General features: G+C 48.6%; 1 protein-coding gene across 2 annotated transcripts in view; it reads left to right on the plus strand.

The window, feature by feature from the left end:
* The first annotated feature begins 7,497 nt into the window (after positions 1-7,497).
* ELOVL6 (ELOVL fatty acid elongase 6) overlaps positions 7,498-20,565 on the plus strand; it is a 70,564-nt gene continuing 57,496 nt past the window's right edge. Inside the window, exon 1 of one of the 2 annotated variants that reach the window (XM_080588834.1) lies at positions 7,498-7,821. Coding sequence is in view for 1 of the 2 variants with exons in the window: in XM_080588832.1 (XP_080444958.1) it covers positions 7,733-7,821 (89 nt within the window). In the remaining variant the exon portion in view is untranslated. The remainder of the gene's footprint in view (positions 7,822-20,565) is intronic. The other variant, XM_080588832.1, reaches the window with a different exon arrangement.

Raw genomic sequence — 20,565 nt, forward strand, 5'->3', positions numbered from 1 at the left:
TCAGTGAGCCTTTGTGCATACCTGTATGCTCTCATCAGCCCCATCAGAGAGATTATGCAGCATAACTGATGGCTGAGTCCTGTCCTTCGTTGTAATGGTCTCTGCATGGGATTTGTGTAGCACATACGTATTTGATTTAATAACAAGTAAGTAATAGTAATATTAACCATAACAGTTAAGTAGTAATTACCAGGAATTAATCCTGTTATTGCTTTCCTGCTGAGGGATTCCAGGTGATGGCTCTCATCTTTTAATGGACAGCAAGTGGGCTGAGCACTATTTCCAGATGCCATTACTGCCTCCGTTGCCTCTGACAGCAAGCACTGCAACGCATTCTGGCCCTGTCGAGGTCAGCAGGACTTTCTGGGACCACTGCGAGATACAGCACAAAAACCCATAGCAGAATCAAGTTCTCTATGTACTACAAGCTGTGATAGTTGGGATAGAGCCTGTGAGCAGTTTGGCAATACCACTGTTGCGTATTATTATTTTTTTTTTTATGGAAGGGAGTGTAGAGAGCTGATTTATTCAGGAGAGATAGCAATATCAGTTATGCTGGCTCTGGAAGCAGATAAACCTGTACAGAGCAGAAGTAGGTGAAGAGTCCAAGCCTGCTCGATGAAACCTTCCTAATCACTGTTGGCAGACAAGCTCTGTGCTAGAGACTGAAACCGTGCAGAGAAAAACCCAACCACAAGATTTTCAGGATGCCCTGCATTTTGATATGCAGCCTCTCCATCCAAGCACCAGGCAGCCTTTTTTGATCTCTTTCGAAAATTGTGCAAGACGCAATAAAAAAGCTTTCAAGAAGTTTAGAGTGTGAGAAAGTATGGGAAGTTAAGGCTGAGGTACACACACTCGTCGGTGCCTTTGTATCTCTCCTCACTCGTCACCCAAAATATGCACATGCCTACCCATAAATACACACATACAATAACAGCACCGATCACTTGAAGCAGTCCCTTCTGCTTCTGTGACTTTATTGTACTGCTGTGTAAGAATGAATTAGTCTTTAGAGCATGGTTGCACAGAACCCACTATTTCAACCACCCTCCCCATTTTTAACCTAATAAAATTAAAAAGTAATATGTAGGAATGTCAAGCAAACACGTGTATTGCCATCCAGCACCAAACACTATAAAACCTGATTCCTCTTCCAACCTTTTCTGTAGACTCAGCATGCAGACTTAGGTGGTCCAGCACAGGTACCTAGCTACAGGCTTCTGTGCTCACGTCCTTTTTGTCTTTCACTGCTCTATCTCGCCTCCTTCCCTTAAAAAATAGATCATTTTTGTTGACCTCTTAGCAAGGAAGAGGAATTTATTTTCTCTAAAATCTACTGGTAGCATCAAACCCAGGAGTCCAGAGAGGAAAGTAAGCTTTCGGTGGTGTTCTCTCCCTGGCTTGTAGAGATGAAACACTACAGATATATTTCCAGAAAATGTAGACAAAAAAAAAATAAATCATGCCTTTTGCCTATGAATGAATACCATCTGGGGCATCCTCAGAACTGCTACTAGTGTATGGAAAGATGGGAAATACAAATTTTGTGATTTAAATGGAAATGGCTGTAATGTGGGAGGTCTTGCCATGGGACTGCAGTTTATGCACAAGACTTTGCACGCTTTGTAACCACAAAAGGTTTTCCACTTCTTGCCACAGAACCGTGGCCCGTAGCTTAAGCACGAATTGAAAAATGCTTCTGCTGCTTGTGACTGAAGAAAATACTGAGGGTGGGGACTGAGAAGGTGAACCGTGTGAAGACGCTGCTATAATTGCCCTGCTTGTAACCACAGAGAGATGCTATCTGGCCAAGCCAAGCCATTGCCGTGGCCATCAGGAGGGGCAGATTTCTGTCTGAGCCACCCAAGAGAGCTGCACCCTGGAGTTGCTGCCTGGCCCTTAAGCTGCAGTTTACCCGTCTGTCTTCATTTCTCTTGTAACTGGCACGAGCTGCATTAATATTAAAAATATTGCAGGTGAGATTAGAGCTTGGTGGTTTCAGAGCAGTCAGGTGGTTTTTAAGTATGTGATCAAGCTGTTGTCTTTGACGACTGTAGTACAACAGAACAGGAGTATGTTGGGACATGGGTTATTTTATAGATCTGAAGGATGACACAATAATTCTGCTTTAAATTCCTTTACGACATTTTAATTCTGGTTGGGGCTAACTAATGATTTATTACGAGCTGATGCTGCCCAAGTGCAGCAGTTTATTCACGGGATTTGCTCAGCCTCACCACAGCCTCCATCCAAGCAACTTTCCAGCTGTCAGTGGCTGAGTCCAGGCGTAATGCAGTGGCACAACACTAACCCGATTTGCAGGCCTGCTTTGACAGAGAGACTTGGGCTGACGATAAACAGCCCTTGGCCATTCTTTTGTTTATTCCCTGGCACTTGATGAAAGCTTTCATTTTGTTTCGTAGGACCGGTCAGGACCGGCTAGTAGTCCTAGGGAGGCCTCCCTTCTTCGTTCTTGACACCAGCTGCCATTACCTTCATCCAAGAGCACCACTGATTTTTTTTCTAGATTATGGGGTACGCAGGAACCCCCAGTTTTCCATGGCTTCCATTATTTGCACGTTGTTTTGCTTTCAAGTGGAAAGGAATTAAATCCTTTAATTGATGCAGCTGGAAAAAAGCTTTAAACGCACAGGCCTCCTTCAAGTTTTTGTTTGTTTTAGTAATTGATGCTATGCTTAAATCACGATGCCATCTCTCATTGCCACTTACTATACCTTATGTTGACTTGTCAGCAATATAGCACCTCATTTCCCAGCAGCTGCTAAGAGTTTAGTCCAGACTTAGCTATACATCGGTACGGCAAACTGTTCAAAATTGCTCCTTACAGCAATAGAAGCCTAATGGTTTCTGTAATAATTTAACACTATGACAGGGAGGAAAAAGTATTTGCTTAGTAATGGGAATGATGATGGTAAGGTGCCCAACCTGATTAGACAGTTCTTTGTAAATCCTGAATGATTCAGGATTATTCAACCAACTTGCATTATTCAACCAAAGGGTCTTGGGCAAAATGGAAATGGCATTAATGTCTATCCGGTATAAAACGCAGCATTTAGCTGCTACGCATTTTGTACAGCCTTAGGAGACACACTGAATGAGGGGAATAAAAAGTCATTCTTGATAACTGGCCATTTACTAAATGAGACAAGGAACCCATAGAAAAAAAAATACAAGTATGTACATGAATGTGTGCAGAAGGACTGACTAAGGTTGTGTGTTGTCTGTCTTTTGAACGTTTCATTTTGAAACTTTATATTCTCTCCACATCCCTTCTCATGCAAGGTATTTACAAGTTTCACTTCTAGGTACTGCTTTCATGTGAGAAGTAATTAAATTACTTTAAAAAATGGTACGTAAAAGTTATATTTCCCTAAAATAGACTATATATTTTTGTTTACTCTTTTCAAATACAGCTGATATAAGCAACTAGAAGCAGGGCTTACAAACTCCTCAAGGCCATGGAGGTTTTTATACCTTCTTCCAGTATCCGTGAATATTTGTAAATGCTGGTGAGCTGAAGTGTTAACTTCCAGATAGCCATGTGGTAGGAGGATCTCTCAGGTAGCCCATACGGGACTGGGACAGCAAGGGAAGAAGGACTCACTGCAGATTGCTTGACCTAAGTAGAAGTCCTGTGAGCTATGGCAAACCTGGAGAAATCCCTGCTGTGCTTTTGAGACTCTTCTGAATCTCAGTGGAGTTTGGCATTTTGTGGCTCTGTTTCCTGAAATGGCAGCAGCTGATTTTCCAGCACTGCTGGGACTTGAATGTCAGCGCTCCCGAACAAGCCCCAAACACCACACGGATCCTCTGCCAAGCCTGGACAGCAGCTGGTGTCCTGGAGATGCTCCTTCCAGGCAGAAATTGCAGGCGCATTACAGCCTTCAGCTTAGCTCTGTTACATCTTGCCAGCTCTTACATGGACTTTGGGAAACCTTTGGCAAGGGAGAAGGTCTTACTCAAAGCTTCTGGCTAATCTTACACTTTGGGGTTGCTGAAGTCCTTCGATGCACTCTGGGAACTTTGCATACAGGGTACTTCTGTTCTGAACAACTGTTTTCTTGGGGGAGAAACCCCAAACCATCAACTTCAACCCAACAGATACTCGTGTAATAATCAGATGGGATAAGCCATTAAGCCACTCAAGTTTCTAAAGCAAAATATTTTGGACTTGCAAAAAGGGGATGTTGATATTTTTTCTCTCAAATTCAAATTTCTGGTAACTCCAGAAATTCAGTCCTGTTTAATCACTTTTTCAGAATAAGCCTTTCTGCTGTAAATGTGGAAATATATTTTCCTTGTAAACAACTAAAAGGACCTGTATGGGGGTTTATTTTGGGCAAAAAGTAGAAGCGTGGCAGTGCTGCTGTCTCACAAAGTAAACAAAACAAACAAACAAACAAAAACAAAACAAACCAAAAAAACTAATAAATAGGCTTGACTCAAGAATTATTGGACAAGGTTTTGTAAGAAATCAGGAGGGTTTATTACATCCTTTGGATCTATTCATCAAGATTGCCTGCCTGATTATAAAATGTGAGTTTAAGCTTGCTAAAAGAAAGGTATGGATTTGCTGTAACAACTCTATTTTTAGACAAAAGAAACATATTTTGCTGCTCATAGGAATAAGTTTACATAATACCCAAATATTCTCTCAAAGCTGGGGTCCAGATTTGCTTGTTTAAGAGTCACTCCATCTAAGGAACCTGAAGGTGCACAAGTCCATGGGACCTGATGAGATGAATCCGTGGGTCCTGGGGGAACTGGCAGGTGAAGTTGCTAAGACACTGTCCATCATATTTAAGAAGTTGTGGCAGTCTGGTGAAGTTCCCACTGACTGGAAGAGGGGGAAGCATAACCCCTATTTTTAAACAGGGGAAAAAAAAGGAAGACCTGGGGAGCTACAGGCCAGTCAGTCTCACCTCTGTGCCTGGCAAGATGATGGAGCAGACAAGATGATGGAGCAGATCCTCCTGGAAACTATGCTAAGGCACATGGAAAACAAAGAGGTGATTGGTGATAGCCAGCATGGCTTCACAAAGGGCAGATCAGGCCTGACAAATCTGGGGGCCTTCTACAACAGGGTTACAGCATTGGTGGATAGGGGAAGTGAAACTGACATCAGCTACCTGGACTTGCACGAAGTCCAGGTATTGTGCACTGTCCTGCACAATATCCTTGTCTCTAAATTGAAGGCATATGGTTTTGATGGATGGACCTCTTGGTGGGTAAGGAATCGGCTGGATGGTTACACTCAAATTTTTGCGGTTAACGGCTCAATGTCCAAGTGGAGACTGGTGATGAGTGGTGTTCCTCAGAGGTCGGTTTTGGGACTGGTGCTGTTTAACATCTTTGTTGGTGACATGGGCAGTGGGATCAAGTGTAGCCTCAACAAGTTGGCCGATGACACCAAGCTGTATGGTGAAGTCAACATGCTGGAGGGAAGGGATGCCAGCCAGAGGGACCTGGGCAGGCTTGAGAGGTGGGCCTGTGCAAACCTCACGAGGTTCAACAAGGCCAACGGCGAGGTCCTGCATCTGGGCTGGAGCAATCCCAAGCACAAGTACAGGCTGAGCATGGTTTGAGAGCAGCTCTGGGAAAGACTTGGGGGTGTTGCTTGACAAGAAGCTCAACAATGTGTGCTTGCAGCCCAGAAGGCCTGGTCTGATGTAAGGTGCTCCTGCCCAAGGCAGGGGGTTGCAACTAGGTGATCCTTAAGGTCCCCTCCAACCCAAAGCATTCTGTGATTCCATGATTCCATGATTCTTGACGAAAGAGCGTTAACGTACACCAGCATTTGTTGTATCGCAAATGAACTTCTCCACATATCTCTACTAAAAATATTATTCAGACGCATGAGTAATATCACCTGCAGCCTTTCGTGGTGCCCGCCCTTGGAGTAAGCACAGGCACACACTGTGATGAGGGCACTGCCACCCCACTGTTCAGCTGGAGGTGGCATTTCTCCTCCACCATGATGGCAAGGAGCAGTCCCATGTCTCAGAGCCCGAGCATTGCAGCTGTAGGAGCGCTTCACCCTGTGCTTCCAAACATCCACAAAATGTTGTCCGTGGCTGCCCTGGAGATGTCTCTCTCCTTCTTCCCTCCCTGTCCACCGAAGCTGCCTGCTGGTGGACATCTGGAAGACCAACGTGGTCCTTTAGGGGCAGGTCGTTTGGAGCAGGAGTGCAAACGAATGCAGCTTTACCCAAACCCTGCTCCAACAGCCAGTTCAGTGGCTGTGGAAAGCTGATGTGAAGCTGTCCTGAAAACTCCTCCAGCTCTCTGAGCTTCCCTTCTCTGTCTGGAAAACAAGAATTCCCCCTTGGTCGCGTCTATACAGACAGTAATCTCTTTGAGGACAGGACTGCTGGACCTTGGTTCGTTGAGGGCCTCTGGGTGCAGTAGTAATAAATAATAATTTAACACCGCCTTGGTGTTTCAGTATGAGCTGTGTGTTTTGTATAAAACCCAAGTCAGATGATGTGATAAACACAGTCCACATTAGGAAAGAAGAGTTCTAATTGTCAGGGGAAAAAAAAAATGTCAAAAAACATGACTGACAAGCATGGTAGTCAAGATGCAAACATCTTGAACATCAAACCGGCTAGCTGTTGATATCCCACAACTTGAGGGCTCCAACTCATTTTTTGTCTCAGTGCTTGGGCGATGTCACGCACCTCCATGTCAATGAGAAGTGAAGTCTACGAGACTCAAGAGTGTGCTGGGCTGTGCCGGCTCTGCGCATTTATGGCTGGCTTTCTGGGCACAAAGGCTGCAATCCTTCTGCCTTCGGACTGCAAGCCCAGTGGGGTCCCAGTGGGGACCGCTATTTTAGCCCAGCTCTTACAGTAAAACACGCCCAGGGTGCTGGAGGAGCTCAGCTGGAGACACCAGCATGTGGCAGATGCGGCAGGAAAGACAAAATTAAGGACACGTTGTGTGCCCTATGCGGAAAATTAAGGACACATAAACACATTGCGTGCCCTACGAGGAGCTGAGTGGGAGATGGCTCTGCGCTTAGGGTCTCCCCGAGGCGAGGGTCCACGCTCCACAGGCCCCATTGACCTGACGGCATCCAAAAGCAGGGCTGGGGGCCCGCAGGACGTCGCCCACCCCAGGGGCAACCCCTTCCCTTGCAGAGCAGGTGCATGATGAACGGAGACGCGAGAAGGGCAGGGGGCTGGATTTTATTTTGGGGAGCTTTATTATTATTTTGGGGGTTGGGGGGGGGGCGGGGGGGGGGCGTGTGCTGCTTAACCTCATCCCGTGCTTCTTGATTTCGGGGGGGGGGGGTGGGGGGTGAGGGGGTGTCTCGCCGTTTGGGTGGGGGGGTGAGGGGGTGTCTCGCCGTCTCCCCGGCTCTTTGGGCCGGGGGTTCGGGGGGGTGCCGGCGGCGGGGGGCGGGCGTCCCGGGCGGTGTCTGTGGTGGCGGCGGGCGGGCACTAAGACCGCGCCGCCCCCGGGCGCTGCGCGGCGGCTGCAGAAGAGGAGGAGACCGGCGGGCCCGGGCGGAGAGGCGCGGAGCCGTGCCGAGCCGAGCCGAGCCGTGCCGAGCCGAGCCGTGCCATGCCAAAGCCGGGGTACCGCTGAGGCGGGGCGGGCCAGGCCAGAGGCGGGGGCTCCCCGGCGGGGGCCCGGCTCCCGAGGAGGAGGCAGGAGGAGGCAGCATTTCGGCGCGGGGAGCGGCTGCGCAGCCACCGGGCCAATGAACATGTCCGTGTTGACTTTGCAGGAATACGAATTCGAGAAGCAGTTCAACGAGCATGAGGCCATCCAGTGGATGCAGGAGAACTGGTGAGTGGCGAGCGGGCGCGCCGCGCGGCCCCGAGGCGCCGTGCGCGGCCCCGCGGCCGCCGCTAACCTGCCCCGACCCTGCCGGGCACGCGGTGGCGGTGTGCCGGCCTCCCCCTGCCTCCTCATCGTCACCCTCACCCTCACCCTCATCCCCCTCTTCATCCCCCCTCATCCCCCTCTTCATCCCCCCTCATCCCCCTCTTCATCCCCCCTCATCCCCCTCTTCATCCCCCCTCATCCCCCTCTTCATCCCCCCTCATCCCCCTCTTCATCCCCCCTCATCCCCCTCTTCATCCCCCCTCATCCCCCTCTTCATCCCCCCTCATCCCCCTCTTCATCCCCCCTCATCCCCCTCTTCATCCCCCCTCATCCCCCTCTTCATCCCCCCTCATCCCCCTCTTCATCCCCCCTCATCCCCCTCTTCATCCCCTCTCCCCCTCCTCTTCATCCCCTCTCCTTCTCCACCTCCTCCTCCTCCTCTCCATCCCCTCTCCTCCTCCTCTCCATCCCCTCTCCTCCTCCTCTCCATCCCCTCTCCTCCTCCTCTCCATCCCCTCTCCTCCTCCTCTCCATCTCCCCCCAGCCCCTCCTCAAACTTCATTTGCAGCCAGCCCCCATTAACTTTCCCTGCGTGGGGAGCCCCGGGGTGGCAGACGGACTGACGGACGCTTGCAGATGGACACAGCCCTGCCTCGCTGTCCTGCTGTCACCCCCCGCGCTGGGGACCTGGCACCCCACCGTGGGCACGGGCGGTGCCGGAGGGTCCCAGGCGGGGACTTGAGGGCATCCTGCCCTTATTTTGCTAGGGTGGTTTGGATTTTTTGAGGGTAGGCTAAAGGGAACGGCCACCAAAGTGCTCCATTGGCCCGCGGGTGAGCTCAGTAGGTGGCGAGGGGTACCCAGCCTCGCTGGTGTTTTGGGAGGAATGAGGGCACGTAGATGTGCATGGGCTGGGAGTGCTGGATGCTTCCCAGTTTGTCCGTGTTCCGGGAGAAAAAACTGGTGTCAGAATAGGGCAAACGGGTAAAAGAGGATGGAGGGGGCGATATCTGAGCTTGTGTATTAGCTGGGTAATAACCCAGGAGAGATGCAGTTTAGATTAAAGAACACGACTAGGAACCAGGACTCCCATGTTATCTTTGGGCTCTCCTGCACCTCATTATGTGACCTTGAGAAAATTACATAACCTCTCCTGGGCCTCAGTTTCCCCAGCTGGGAGAGACCATGGGGGTAATAATGCTGAAATGCCCTCCTGGGGCGCTTCGATGACTTAGGTAGTGTTTGCGGAGGGCCTGGAGGACGTCGAGCACTATATAAATGCTAAGCAGTGCTATTAAAGCCTCCCTCACTGTCTCATTTGCTGCAGAGGTTAGCCAGCTGGGACTCCAATAACGTGAGGCTCCCACTTTCCGGGTTCAGAGGAGGAGACCATCAGCTTTGCGCTTCTGCTGTACAGCTAAAGAGGCACGACGGTCTGTGCACACATGCTTTGCAGTCTAGTTTTGCCTTCTGTAAGGGAACCGGTGAATTAGTATGTTTCATTCACCTGAAAGTAAAGAAGAGCAACCTGCCTGTGGCCCAGGAAGGTTTCTGCAAGTGATGTGGTGCTGTGCCCATTGAGGTCTCTGTAATAGCGCTCTTTTCCTGAAAATGCAGGTGAAGCTTCTTCCGAGTTTCAAGTTAAGTTGTGCGTTTTTATCTTAAGGAAACTTACTCGCTCAATGGAACAGGTCCTGTTCCAGCAGCTGATATTATAGGGGAAAACTAGCTGGTAACATGCAGTGGCTAAGGGCCTTGCAAGAAGGCTTTTCTGCATTGTTTCAGGATGACACTGTACGTTTGCCTGCACTGGCGTCGATGGCAGTCCTTGGCTTCTTGGCTTTGTAGGCATAACTTTAATGTATGCATCATTAACATAAGATGAGGTTCCTAAGTAGTAATTTATAGGGATAAACACGGCTGTTTGCTCTTTGGACTGGAAGATGGACTAGGTGGTCTAGCTTCAAAGAATACTGTGCAAGATTTTGTACTGTAATAGTCATTTAAATTAGAAAGCAATGCATCACCCTAACATGGAGGTAAACAAATTCTATAGGTGTGGCATTTGTTATTTTGCTTCTGTCGTAGAAAAATTTCTTGATATCTTACAAAGCCCCCAAAAAAAAAGGTCTGTAGCACGGTAGGGGTGACAAAGTGGCCCTAGGTGTTGAACGTGTCTTCTGAATTTTGAGGAGCATCTTCGGAGCCTGACTACATCACGTATGAAGACATAGCCCAGATTTAGGCAGGACATTAATCCCTTTATGTACCCTCTGGGTTCTGGGCTGCTTAAATACTCACAAGCCCTTTTAATTATATCTGAGTGAGCCAAGAGCTGGAAAAGCTTGAACGCGAAGCCCGGGGTTAGCAGCGTGCCCCTAGGTACCAGCAGGGTTGGTCTGGGTGGATTATGGTGCAAGGAATGAAATGGCTGCTTCTCATCGGCCAAAGCTGAACCTCCTTTGCCTCCATCCAGCCTGCTCCGATCTCCGTGGCTCCATGGGGCAAATGAACATCCTGCATACCAGATATGCCACCGATGGCTGGTACGTGAGCTTTCCTCAGCGCGCCTTCGTGCCAGGGTTGGTTTCCTCACTCCGACATCTTCCTCTGGAAATGTTCTCTCTGAAGCCTGCATGAATGTGGCCCCTCTGATGGCGGAGAGGTCTCGTAGCAGTAAATGAGGTCCTCCTTGCTTGGAATCGCGTGTCCTCCTTCCGCTTCATGGAGGCTCTCGTCCTGCAGCGTGTATCGCGCAGGGACCTCTTTAGGGCTTGGGCCTAAATCAGCAGGCCGCCGTCCTGGCACTGAGGGAAAAGGGACAGCCCATGCCCCAGTGCTTCGAAGCAGATGGGTTTTGTGCCTCCCTCAGTGCTCACCTTGACATGTGCCTGTCCCCGGTGTGGAGGCAGGAGTTGCCAGAGGCTGCAGGGGCGACCCCGCCGCCTGCTGCTCTCTCAGGGTAGGCACCACGGGTCGCTTCTCTTCCCCAAGCGAGTGGTGACCGCTTTTGAGGAGGCTAAAGATCCGACGGGTCCGTTTACTCCCATCGAGCTCCTTACACGTCACGTTGTGGGGAGTCTGTTTGCCTGCGTCTGCCTGCAGTGCCATCAGATAGATAGCTCTTAATGGAAGGTACAGCACCTCGCTGATCTTATCGCGCTCGCCTTGTGGGAGTTGTGATTTCAGTAAGATCAGGATTAAGTCAGGCGTTTATTAAAATAATTGCTTAAAACGAATTCTCAGATCAAACTCTCCCAGCACCTCCTCCCAAACTTCTTCAAAGAGGGATGAAGCAAATCATCTGCAGATGGATTTTTGTTTTATTTTTCTCATCGAACTACCGCACGAGGGGGAATGCAGCTCCAGCCCCCTCGCTTCTTGGGAACAAATAAATTATCATTTTTTGCAGGAAATTCACGGCTCCGGCGGGCGTACAGCGAGCGGGCTGGCAGCGCCGCGGTCCCAGCTCCCAGCTGCAGGCCGTGAGGTGGCAAAAAGCGGCCGGCGGCGACAGAAAGCGGGTGGCGGGAGCCGTGAGCGCCGGGGTCCCCCCGCGTCGCGCCGCAGAGCGCCAGGTCGGGGTATGGGCACCGGGTGACAGTTGTTCCTGTTATAATTGTCTGGCCAATAATAATTATCTTCAGATGTCTGCTGACGAGGGGCTCGCCAATGGGGAGGCAGGAGGCCTGTGCTGACTGCGCCGAGATTATCTGTCCGAGGTGACGTCACGCGAGGGCTTGCCGAAAATCGCAGAAACTTTTCCTCTGCTGCTGCTCTGCCGGCTGCGGCAGAGCCCCGGGGATGCTGTCCCGAGCGCTCGGTTGCCGGGTGCTCCCTTTCCCTTTTCTCTCCTCTTCCTTTAACCCTTGGCGGCCAGCAGCGTGCTCTCAGGTGGCAGCAGGAGCAGGATGAAAGCCCCGCTTGGCTGTTCCCCAAGGATGTCGTGGGGCTGAGCTACAAAAAGTGCCTGTTTTCGTTAATGAACCTTTGGGAAAGAGTGAAGCACTGTGAAAAGCCAGTAGTTGGTTTTTTTTTATTATTATTGTTATTTTTTAAAAGCACTGGCAACTCAAACAGGACTGTGAAATTAACTCTGTGAGTCTTAGATTAGTATAAATATTTGCGTGTTTAAAAAACCCCACACCCTAGTGCAGTAAGTTGTTTTTAACCTCTTGTTGTCTGAAACTTTCGTTTGGCAAGAGTCAGTGAGTGCCTCTGATTCTGGGAGAAATTCATGTGTTGTTGTAATTCTCTTTCCAGTCAAGGCTGAAAATAGACGTGGAAGAGCAGAGGGTCAGCTAATTTGGATTTGAAGATGTGCTTGCCTTTTAATAATTCACGTAGGCACCGTCGTTCTGGACAGGTTTGTTTCCTAAATGCAGAACAAGCTTCTTTCATCCACTTAAGCTACTCTTGCCTCATGCAAAAATCAAGAATGAGAGGCTGTGCCTGTCTCTCTCTCCAGGCATACGTGTGTGGCAGCCAAAAACTGATGTAAATTACTTTTTTTTTATTTTCCCTGAGTGCTTTCTAAATGCCAGGGGAGGATACAGAGGGATGCTGCAGTCACCCTGTCCTTCTCTCGTGTGTGACAGCGAGGACGCAAAGGGCAGATGATTAGCTGCTCCTGACCATGGAAGCTGTTTTACTTGAGCAAGTGCAGTCATCTTGAGAACGCAGCCCACCTTTACGTTTATTGCAGTGCCCAAAGGGGCTTTTTGCTGTTCTTACGTGCAAACTGGCTATAAAGCTGACAGGCTGAAGGATTTCTAAGGGTCCTCCTTGCAGTACAGAGCAGCATGGGTGCCACAGGAATTAGAGAATACCTGCTTCTTCATGTTTCCTCCATCCCTTCCTGAGCAAAAGGCCAATGTACTGCAGTATCGCAGCACTCTGCCGCCCTGAAAGCACAAGGACGGAGCCAGTGGGGAGTAGCGGTACACGTCATTTCAGAGTTCAGATGATCCAGTGTTTTCTGTGTGTTTGCTTGGAGAGAAAAAAAAAAAAAGCAGAAGGGATGGCAGCACAAAAATGTCATCCTCAAGATAAATACGTTGGTGTCTTCTGGATTCGGTCTGCCACTGAAATGTAGGCGGTGGCCCTTCACTCGCTCACCCTGTCCCTAGAGTTTGAGCATGTCTCTCGTCATGTGGCTTCGTGAAATTTTAAGCCTCTGGGAGTGAAGACATCTCTTCTACTTTGTGTGTGAAACGCTGTGTGCTCGTGGGAATAACAAACTTGTAAGAATGGCCAGCATGAAGTAATTTAGGAGATTGTCATCATTTTCAAAAGTGAATATGAACATTTAGGAACACTTTCATTAAGGCAGAGATGTAGGATGCTGAATTACTTCGGCGTTTTTGAAAATGCAACTGGCATCCTCAACTAGGCACATGTTTTGGCAGCAGAGACAGCAAGTGGTGTCAAGAGTCCCGGGAGTGAGGGTGCTTTTTGTGGGTGGGCAAAGGAGCGGCAGGAAGAAGCTGATCTTCTTCTGATCTTCTGGGACTGAGAAGCAGAGTCCTCCCTATCTCCTCTAAATGTCTTAGCCCTGATGTAATGTGGAGAATCTCTCCCTGTGGAAGAGACTGTTTGCACCTTTATGGATATTTCTGTTGGCTTGCAGATACAGGCACGCTTGCGGAGACAGACAGACGGACCGACCAACCTTTGGCCAGACAGACAAAAAGAACCAGCCTTTGGCCTTTGCTGTCAAAGTCTGTGCAGAGTTGGAGGAGGAGGCACCCTGCACACTGGTGCGAGACTCTCCCAAGGCGTAGCTTCACAAGGATGGGCAAAGGCACAAGCTGATGTCAGCTTCCAAGGGTCCTTCTGTGCCCCAGGCAAAGGCAGTGGGAGCACAAAGGCCTTGCTTAGCCCCGATTGTCCTTCCACTTTGAGAAGACAGCAGTTCACGTGAATGCAGGTGACCTGCTGTTGGCAGTTCTGCTCTTATGTTGTATGTGCATGCCTTTGGGCTCTTCCCAGACATTGCAACAGCATCCCTTTCCTGACTTTCCTTTTCCAGTCACACGTTGGTCATGTGCTGCTGTTGTTTAGGTTGGTGTGTACTTTTCTACTGTTAGTTTTTATGAGACAGAGACTACCTTGCAGCCTAGAAATCTTCAGAAAATGTTGTCTCTAACAGCAGTGAATAAAATTTAATTGGGGGCAGCTCCATACTTGCCTTTCCTAGCTGGCACAGCGAGGTTTAACTGTAGGCTGGTAAGAGAAGCACCTCAGGCAGGCTACAGTAATTCGTTAGATCCTGATCTTCCAATGAACTCTGTACTGGTAGACATTGCCTTCTAACGTCTGGGGCTCGGGTTAAGCAGGAGATTGCTGTGTGTAACTCATTGCACGGCTAGGGCTCTTGATTGCTCCATTTGCTGCTGCACCTCATATAACTGGCCTCCTCCCAGACTGAAGTGTTGAAAACACAGTCAGCTTCATGTCCAGGGCATCTGTTGCTCCTTAAAAACTAAAGCCTGGTCACGTGCCGGCTGGTCTCAGCAGCGTGAGGTCTGGCCAGTTACTGAACTCACAAATGGATGCTCTGCCTTTGGACTCTTCTCCACGGCAGCCTGTAGGAGTACCGGGGCTAAAGGGATGCTTTGCACCTGTTCGTGCTTTATGTCCGTACTTTCTGCCCCTGGCTCAAGTGTCTCTCCCAAGCCCTTCTCAGCTGACTTTGATCTGCTGACTCTGCGCAATAAGTACAGAGATTAAAAAGGGGCGGTGGAAGTTTTGTAAGGGAAGAAGCTGTAGTGCTTCTCTTTTTGTGAGTGTGTTAGCACCAGCAGGCTGGTTCCCCTGCTGCCCTAGGGGTGCGGGTAAGCGGGACAGACCGGCAGTGAACGCGGAGACCCCTCTGCTTCAGGCTTTGTTAATGTGCAGGAGGTGCAGAGCTGGGATTTCTCTTTTTGCTGCGGGGGTAAACTTTATGAGTGCGTATGGAAGTTTCTGCAGCTTTGAGAGTGATTTTGTATCACAGGGTCCGCTGGGGGCCCACAGGGCAAGATGACAGAAAACACTATTTTGAAAGCTGAATCAAGAGAGAGTTTAGATGCTTTTTTAATGGATTTTAGAAGAGGTTAAAATACATTATTATTTTAAAATGTAAATTGGCATTGGCTGAAATGTAAAATAAACTCTTTAATGACTCAGGCTATCAACATGCGAGCTATTAGAGCAACCACATTACCCATGTACTGCTACCCAATGCTTTTTTTTCTTGCAAACAGTTTTGTCAGCCCAATTGAGTCTTGTCTCGAGCCAGAGCAGAAAGATTTTGCGTTTATTCTGTACCGACGCAGTGCCTAGCGCACATCCCTGACCGAAGCCTCCCGGCACTGCTGGTGCTGCAAGTCCTGCTGTCCCCACTCCCGTACGTTCGTGTCACAGCATAGCATCCCCTGGGCTTGCCACGGGACGCCGGTGCAGGGACAGGCAGGTTAGTGGCATCCCAGCCAGCAGCAGGGTGGGTGGCAGCACGGGTGATCGCACCCAGGCTAATTCAAGGAAGAAAGTATCACTCCACTCGGGAGCTTGGCCAAAGTGGTAGCGCGCATTGCTTTCTGATCCCAAGCAGCAGTGCCACATGACACTGCCTTTCCCTGTGCCTCTTGTAGTGTGCCCCATTGCAAATCTTCAATTTCAGCCCTTGTTGACTCTTGTGGGGGCAGCAATATTACCTTTTGATTGCCATAAGGCTTAGTTGTGGACCAGGAGCACGGTGAAAGGACTCCAAAAGCAGTCTGACGTCAATCTGGCCGCAGAGGTGGCCAAGGTGTTGCAGAGCAGACTGCCGTGAAGTGATGAAATGATGGGCAGATCTTGGACGTGCCAAGCAATCTTTGACCTTCTGTGGGGAGGGCTGCTGTTTGGAGTGGGGAGGAGGAGGAGATAACACAAGTCAGCAGTTTGCCTCACGCCAGGGATCTTGGGGCTTTGCAGAGGACATGCCGTGGTTTGTGCACAGAGCAGCATGCAGGGCAGTGAGGCATGCTGAGTGCATCTCTGAGGACACAGAGAAGCTGGCTTCAAACTGAGCATAGCAGTAGTCATCTTGCACAAGCCAGGCATCCCTTACCCAGGAACAGTGCTTCGGAAAGCGCCTCAGTCCCATGGTTTCAGTGGAAGTCAGGCACTTCTGTCATCTCTTTGCTCTTTGTGCCTCAGCTCCTCAGCTGTAAAATGGGGAGCAATTCCTTTCTGGGGATGTTCAAAATTATTATTATTTTTTTTTTTCATTCTTTTTTTTTTTTTTAAGCATCTTACAAGGAGGTCCTGAGGTGGTAAGACCCATATGAGTAATTACATGACAAGAATTTAGAAACCATGACTGTTTTACGCTAATACTATGCAGCTTTACACTTGTCCTAGCACTGAAGAATGCTCCGTTCCTGGCAGGGCTGTGGGGCAAAGTTTGTCTCCTTGATCATGGTAACCAAGGAGTAAGGAGAGCTGAGCTAATACCGGAGGGAAGGCAGTTTATTGTTACCGTGGGATTAAACTGCAAAAGTACAGACCACTCTTAATTGCAAATTTGTGGAAGGAATCGTCCTTCAGATAGTCCTATAAAACTTCAGACTATTCAACATCCTCTGATGGTAACTTTTAAAGAGAATTTTTAAAATTTGCTAGTAATTAGTTCCAGCCTATGAAACCTGCAAATGGAGTGAAAAATGAATTGACTATCATCCACGATCATGAGCTCCTCAAATTGAATGCGTTGATTATGATATCTGGTGGCCTCAGTTACCGCTGGACATGAAATCTGTAGTCAGTCCTGAGCATTATTAAGGACGGATATTTGCCCTGTATGTATTGAGCCTTCGGTCAAATAAATACACCTAGAAAGAACAATCCTAGGGGTTTCCAATTAACATTTTAAGAGAAAGAAACAATGGGCCAAATTCATGTCAGTAAAAACACCAGGATGGTATTACTGAGGAGTCTGATCCTCTGGGTAATAAAAATGTCTGGTTTTCTTTTTTCTTTTTCTTTTTTTCTTTTTCATTTACAGCTGTTAAGAGGTACTTAGGATGGTAATAAAATCCCCTCGGTATAAACAAAAGCGGGATGCCAAAGTTGTTGCACTGTCCCATTCAGATAGCGGTTTTATTAACAAATCTTTACAAAGTCTGGCTTCTTTCTTCTGTAGCTTTCCTTTTAGCTTTAATTGGGAATTTTCCCTCTAGGTCTCCTGTTCCCTCGTGCATCTGCTGAATGCAGGACTTCTGTAAACATTAATGGGAGTTTTGTGGTTTTGAGCGTATGACATACCCAGGCAGCTGAAAGCCTTGGATTTTCTTCCTTTTTGCTCTCCCTGCAGGGGCTGGCTATCCACCTCTTTTTTCGCATCTTTGCAGGTCACAACCAAGAGAGGCGTTGTTGTTAGCTGAGAAATCTGTGGACACCTTAGGTTCGGATTCCTCGCTTTGTGTTTCTTCATTGCCCCTTGGATTGACAGCTGGTGATTTCACCGCGTTTCCTAGTTAGAAGCTGAAATCACACGGTCGTGTTAAGCGAACCACCGATTTGGGTACACAACGTTGATTGTGGACCCCTGATGAAACAAGTTATTCAAGAGCCAGTTATTTTGTGAGAGCATTGCCCCGTTACATTTTTTCATGAGGTACAGCTGTTGTCCACCATCTAAAGCAGGATACTGACCCGGTTCAACCTTTTGTCTCTTGGTCACCTCTGTGCTTAAATACCCTTTTTTGACCTCATGCATGATAAAAAAAAAATACTATTTTTGGTACCACTCACGCCAGAACTGTCTGGGAGTGACATTCCCTTTTGCAATGGCTCTGTGTACACAAACCATCAGTTTGTTTTGTTAAATCATTATTTGTTGTTTCAGAGCTCTGTAAATACCGTGGAGTTAAATATATTATTTTTTTTTAATCTTGCTTGTGTTGGCAGTTGATGCCAATCATACTGCCTTTATGCTGCCATATTTCTAGGTATCTGACGCTAACTGAGATGCCCATTGTCCAAGGCATTGCCCAGGTTTGCTACCTTCTGATGGAGTTGCTTGGTCCTTGACTTCTGGAATAGATCAATACCAAAAGAAGAAGCCTGCTTGTTTGTGGCTTTGCTCAGCCTGCCTCATATTTCATTATGAAAGGCAGCTCTCTTTTACAAACCACATTCCAGCAACCAGCTGGAAAAGTCCTGAATAAAGTCTGTAGTAAAACTTCTGTTGGCTTCAATGTAAGAGAGAGAGAGATCCTAAACTTGTGTGTGTTGGATAAATGTAATATAGCATCTGGTATGTAAAATTATCGTGACAATGTACATATGTTTAAATACTCATTACTGTAAGTGGAATAATTGGAAAAGATGCTAGAAGGACTTGAAGAGAAAAGAGTTTGTGTCTACATTTAGTAAAAATGCACACCAGGCTGATAAAATGGGCAATCCAGGGAGAAATAGTAATTATAACAGCCAACATCATTTTATTGCACGGTGAACAAGCAGAGCTCTTCCCTGTGCCATCTGCAGTAGCGTGCCCTTGACCAAGAAAGAAAACAGACTAGGGTAAGAAAAACAGGATCTGTTAGCATCTCTCGTGTATTGACAGCGTAGCTGGGAGCACAGATTTCCATCTTAGGCTCTCCAAGAGCTTTTCTTGCCTTAGCAGTCCGCATGACTTCAGCCGTTGCGAAGCCGTGGAGCGTCTTCCCTGGTGAAATGCCGGTGGCTCCGGGGTGGACATGCAGGGTACACACGTTACTGAGGGTGGTCCTTGGCTTTATCGTGGTGAACTCTTGTCAGTAAGGTGAGCAGTTTTGAATTGCATCAGTTTAAGTGGCATATGCGATTGAGGGAGGCTCACGACAGACTTCAAATATCTTACCTACACTTTTCTTTTACAATTATGTTCCAGCCTTTTGGCTTGACAGGCCTTGTCTTGATGACCTTATTAGTCACAACCCGAATTTATTACAGGCAAATAGTAGGTCCGGTTCCATTAAACTAGTTCATCTGTTTAGAGGGGACGTGAATTTGGCTTCAGACTTCTTTAGCCCATTTGCCTTGCTTACATTTTCAAGGATGAGTCTTGGTGGAATTTCAGGTCGATCCTGCGCTGTTAAAATCGCGAGACTTGTTGTATTCATTGTGTTACTGTGGAGAGTTACCGTATTTTAGTATCCTTTTTGCCCTTTACTAAGGTCTAGACTGTATCCTGCAGTCACATCCTAGGTGAGTTAGAAGCCTTAATGACAGACAGCTAGGTAACATCTCTAATGATAGGAGTGGTGTTTCGGCACCACTCCTGGTGCTGCTTTGAGGGCTGCTCAAAGCCATTGCAACTTGGAAGTCTCACCAGGCGAGGTAGACCAGTTCCATCGACTTTCAGCTGAGGTGTCTCTTCTTAGCTCCGAAGTCCTATGTGACGTTAAAGGAAAGCAAGGCTTTGATTTCCAGCACTTTGGAGAACCCCCCGTGGCGCATACAGTAGGCCGAAGCACTTCATACAAACTTTGGTGTGTTTTCCTTGGCCGCTGGATCAAATTCTGCCCCTTGAATGTCAGCCAGCCTGTGAGGCAACAGTGACAGCCTCCCTGTCACGCATCTTGCGCAAGGAACTGGTGTCAAGGTGGGTTGCCTTGGCAGTGTTTGCTGGTGCTGGAGGAGCTTCCTGGGGCTCTACTCTTGCCCCACTAATCATGCCACGCAATCGTGGCTGCAATCAGGTGGCCCGGGCCACCTGACACGGCCTCTCCTGGGGCTGTGACTTACTGTGGAGCAGCGAAAAGGACTGATGGAGGCAGTAAACCATCCGACTGCTCCGGCTGGCTTTCCTGGAAGCCGCCATTACAGCCTTCACAAAAGAAGCCCCACAGAGAGCACGGTGTGGAGATGTCCTCTGGTGCTTAGTAGCATGGAAGCACGCATGTGGCTCACGCACCCAAAGTGTTGCACGCACACAGTCTGGGTGGCCTCTGGGTGCCCACATTGGGACAAAAGCTCTAAGCTGTGAGTGAGGAGAACATCCTCTCTAGCTGGCTCTTGCAGTCTGCCATGATGATGCCCTGCGGCCTGCTCCCCAGACTGACCCACTCGGCCTGGTTCATTCGTGCAGGGGGGAAGGCACCCCCTCAGAGAGCTGCAGGCTCGGAAGGACCCTCACTGTTAGAATTGGCGTTTGGGATTCATTCAAGTCAGCGGGGGCTCACGTTGTTGTGTTGGCATTAGCTTTGAAGTCCCACGGGCTTCCTGCAGGACTAGGGATGAAGAGGAGGGACAGCGATGGGTATGGAGTAGGTGGAGATACATGGAGGATCACTGGAAGTCCACAAAGATTAAACTGCTGAGGGCTTGTTTCCTGGGGACACGGGCTAGAGCTGGCTTGTGTGCAATCCTCCGTGCTCGAGTGCTCCTCTTCCAGAGTCAACCAACCCCTCTCCGTGTTGAACCACTTGGTGATTGCACAGGGACCCAGGTTGCCTCCGGCCATGCTCAGGAGTCACGGCCACAGGCTAGGCAAAGCCTTTGAGAGCAGAAAGGGGAAAGAGGTCAAAGTCTGGGTGTTGGCTCAGAGGAGGCATTTCAAAGCTTATGGATATGTGCTAAGCAGTTATTAAATAGTTCATGCCTTTATAAATATCGTTTACGAAAGCAAGTATCCTCTTCAGGGTATCAGAAAATACACAGATGTGAGTTAATTAGAGTCAAAGTGCCAGA

Source organism: Anser brachyrhynchus, assembly GCF_964034855.1.
Source record: "Anser brachyrhynchus genome assembly, chromosome: 4".
In the NCBI taxonomy this organism is placed as follows: Eukaryota; Metazoa; Chordata; class Aves; order Anseriformes; family Anatidae; genus Anser; species Anser brachyrhynchus.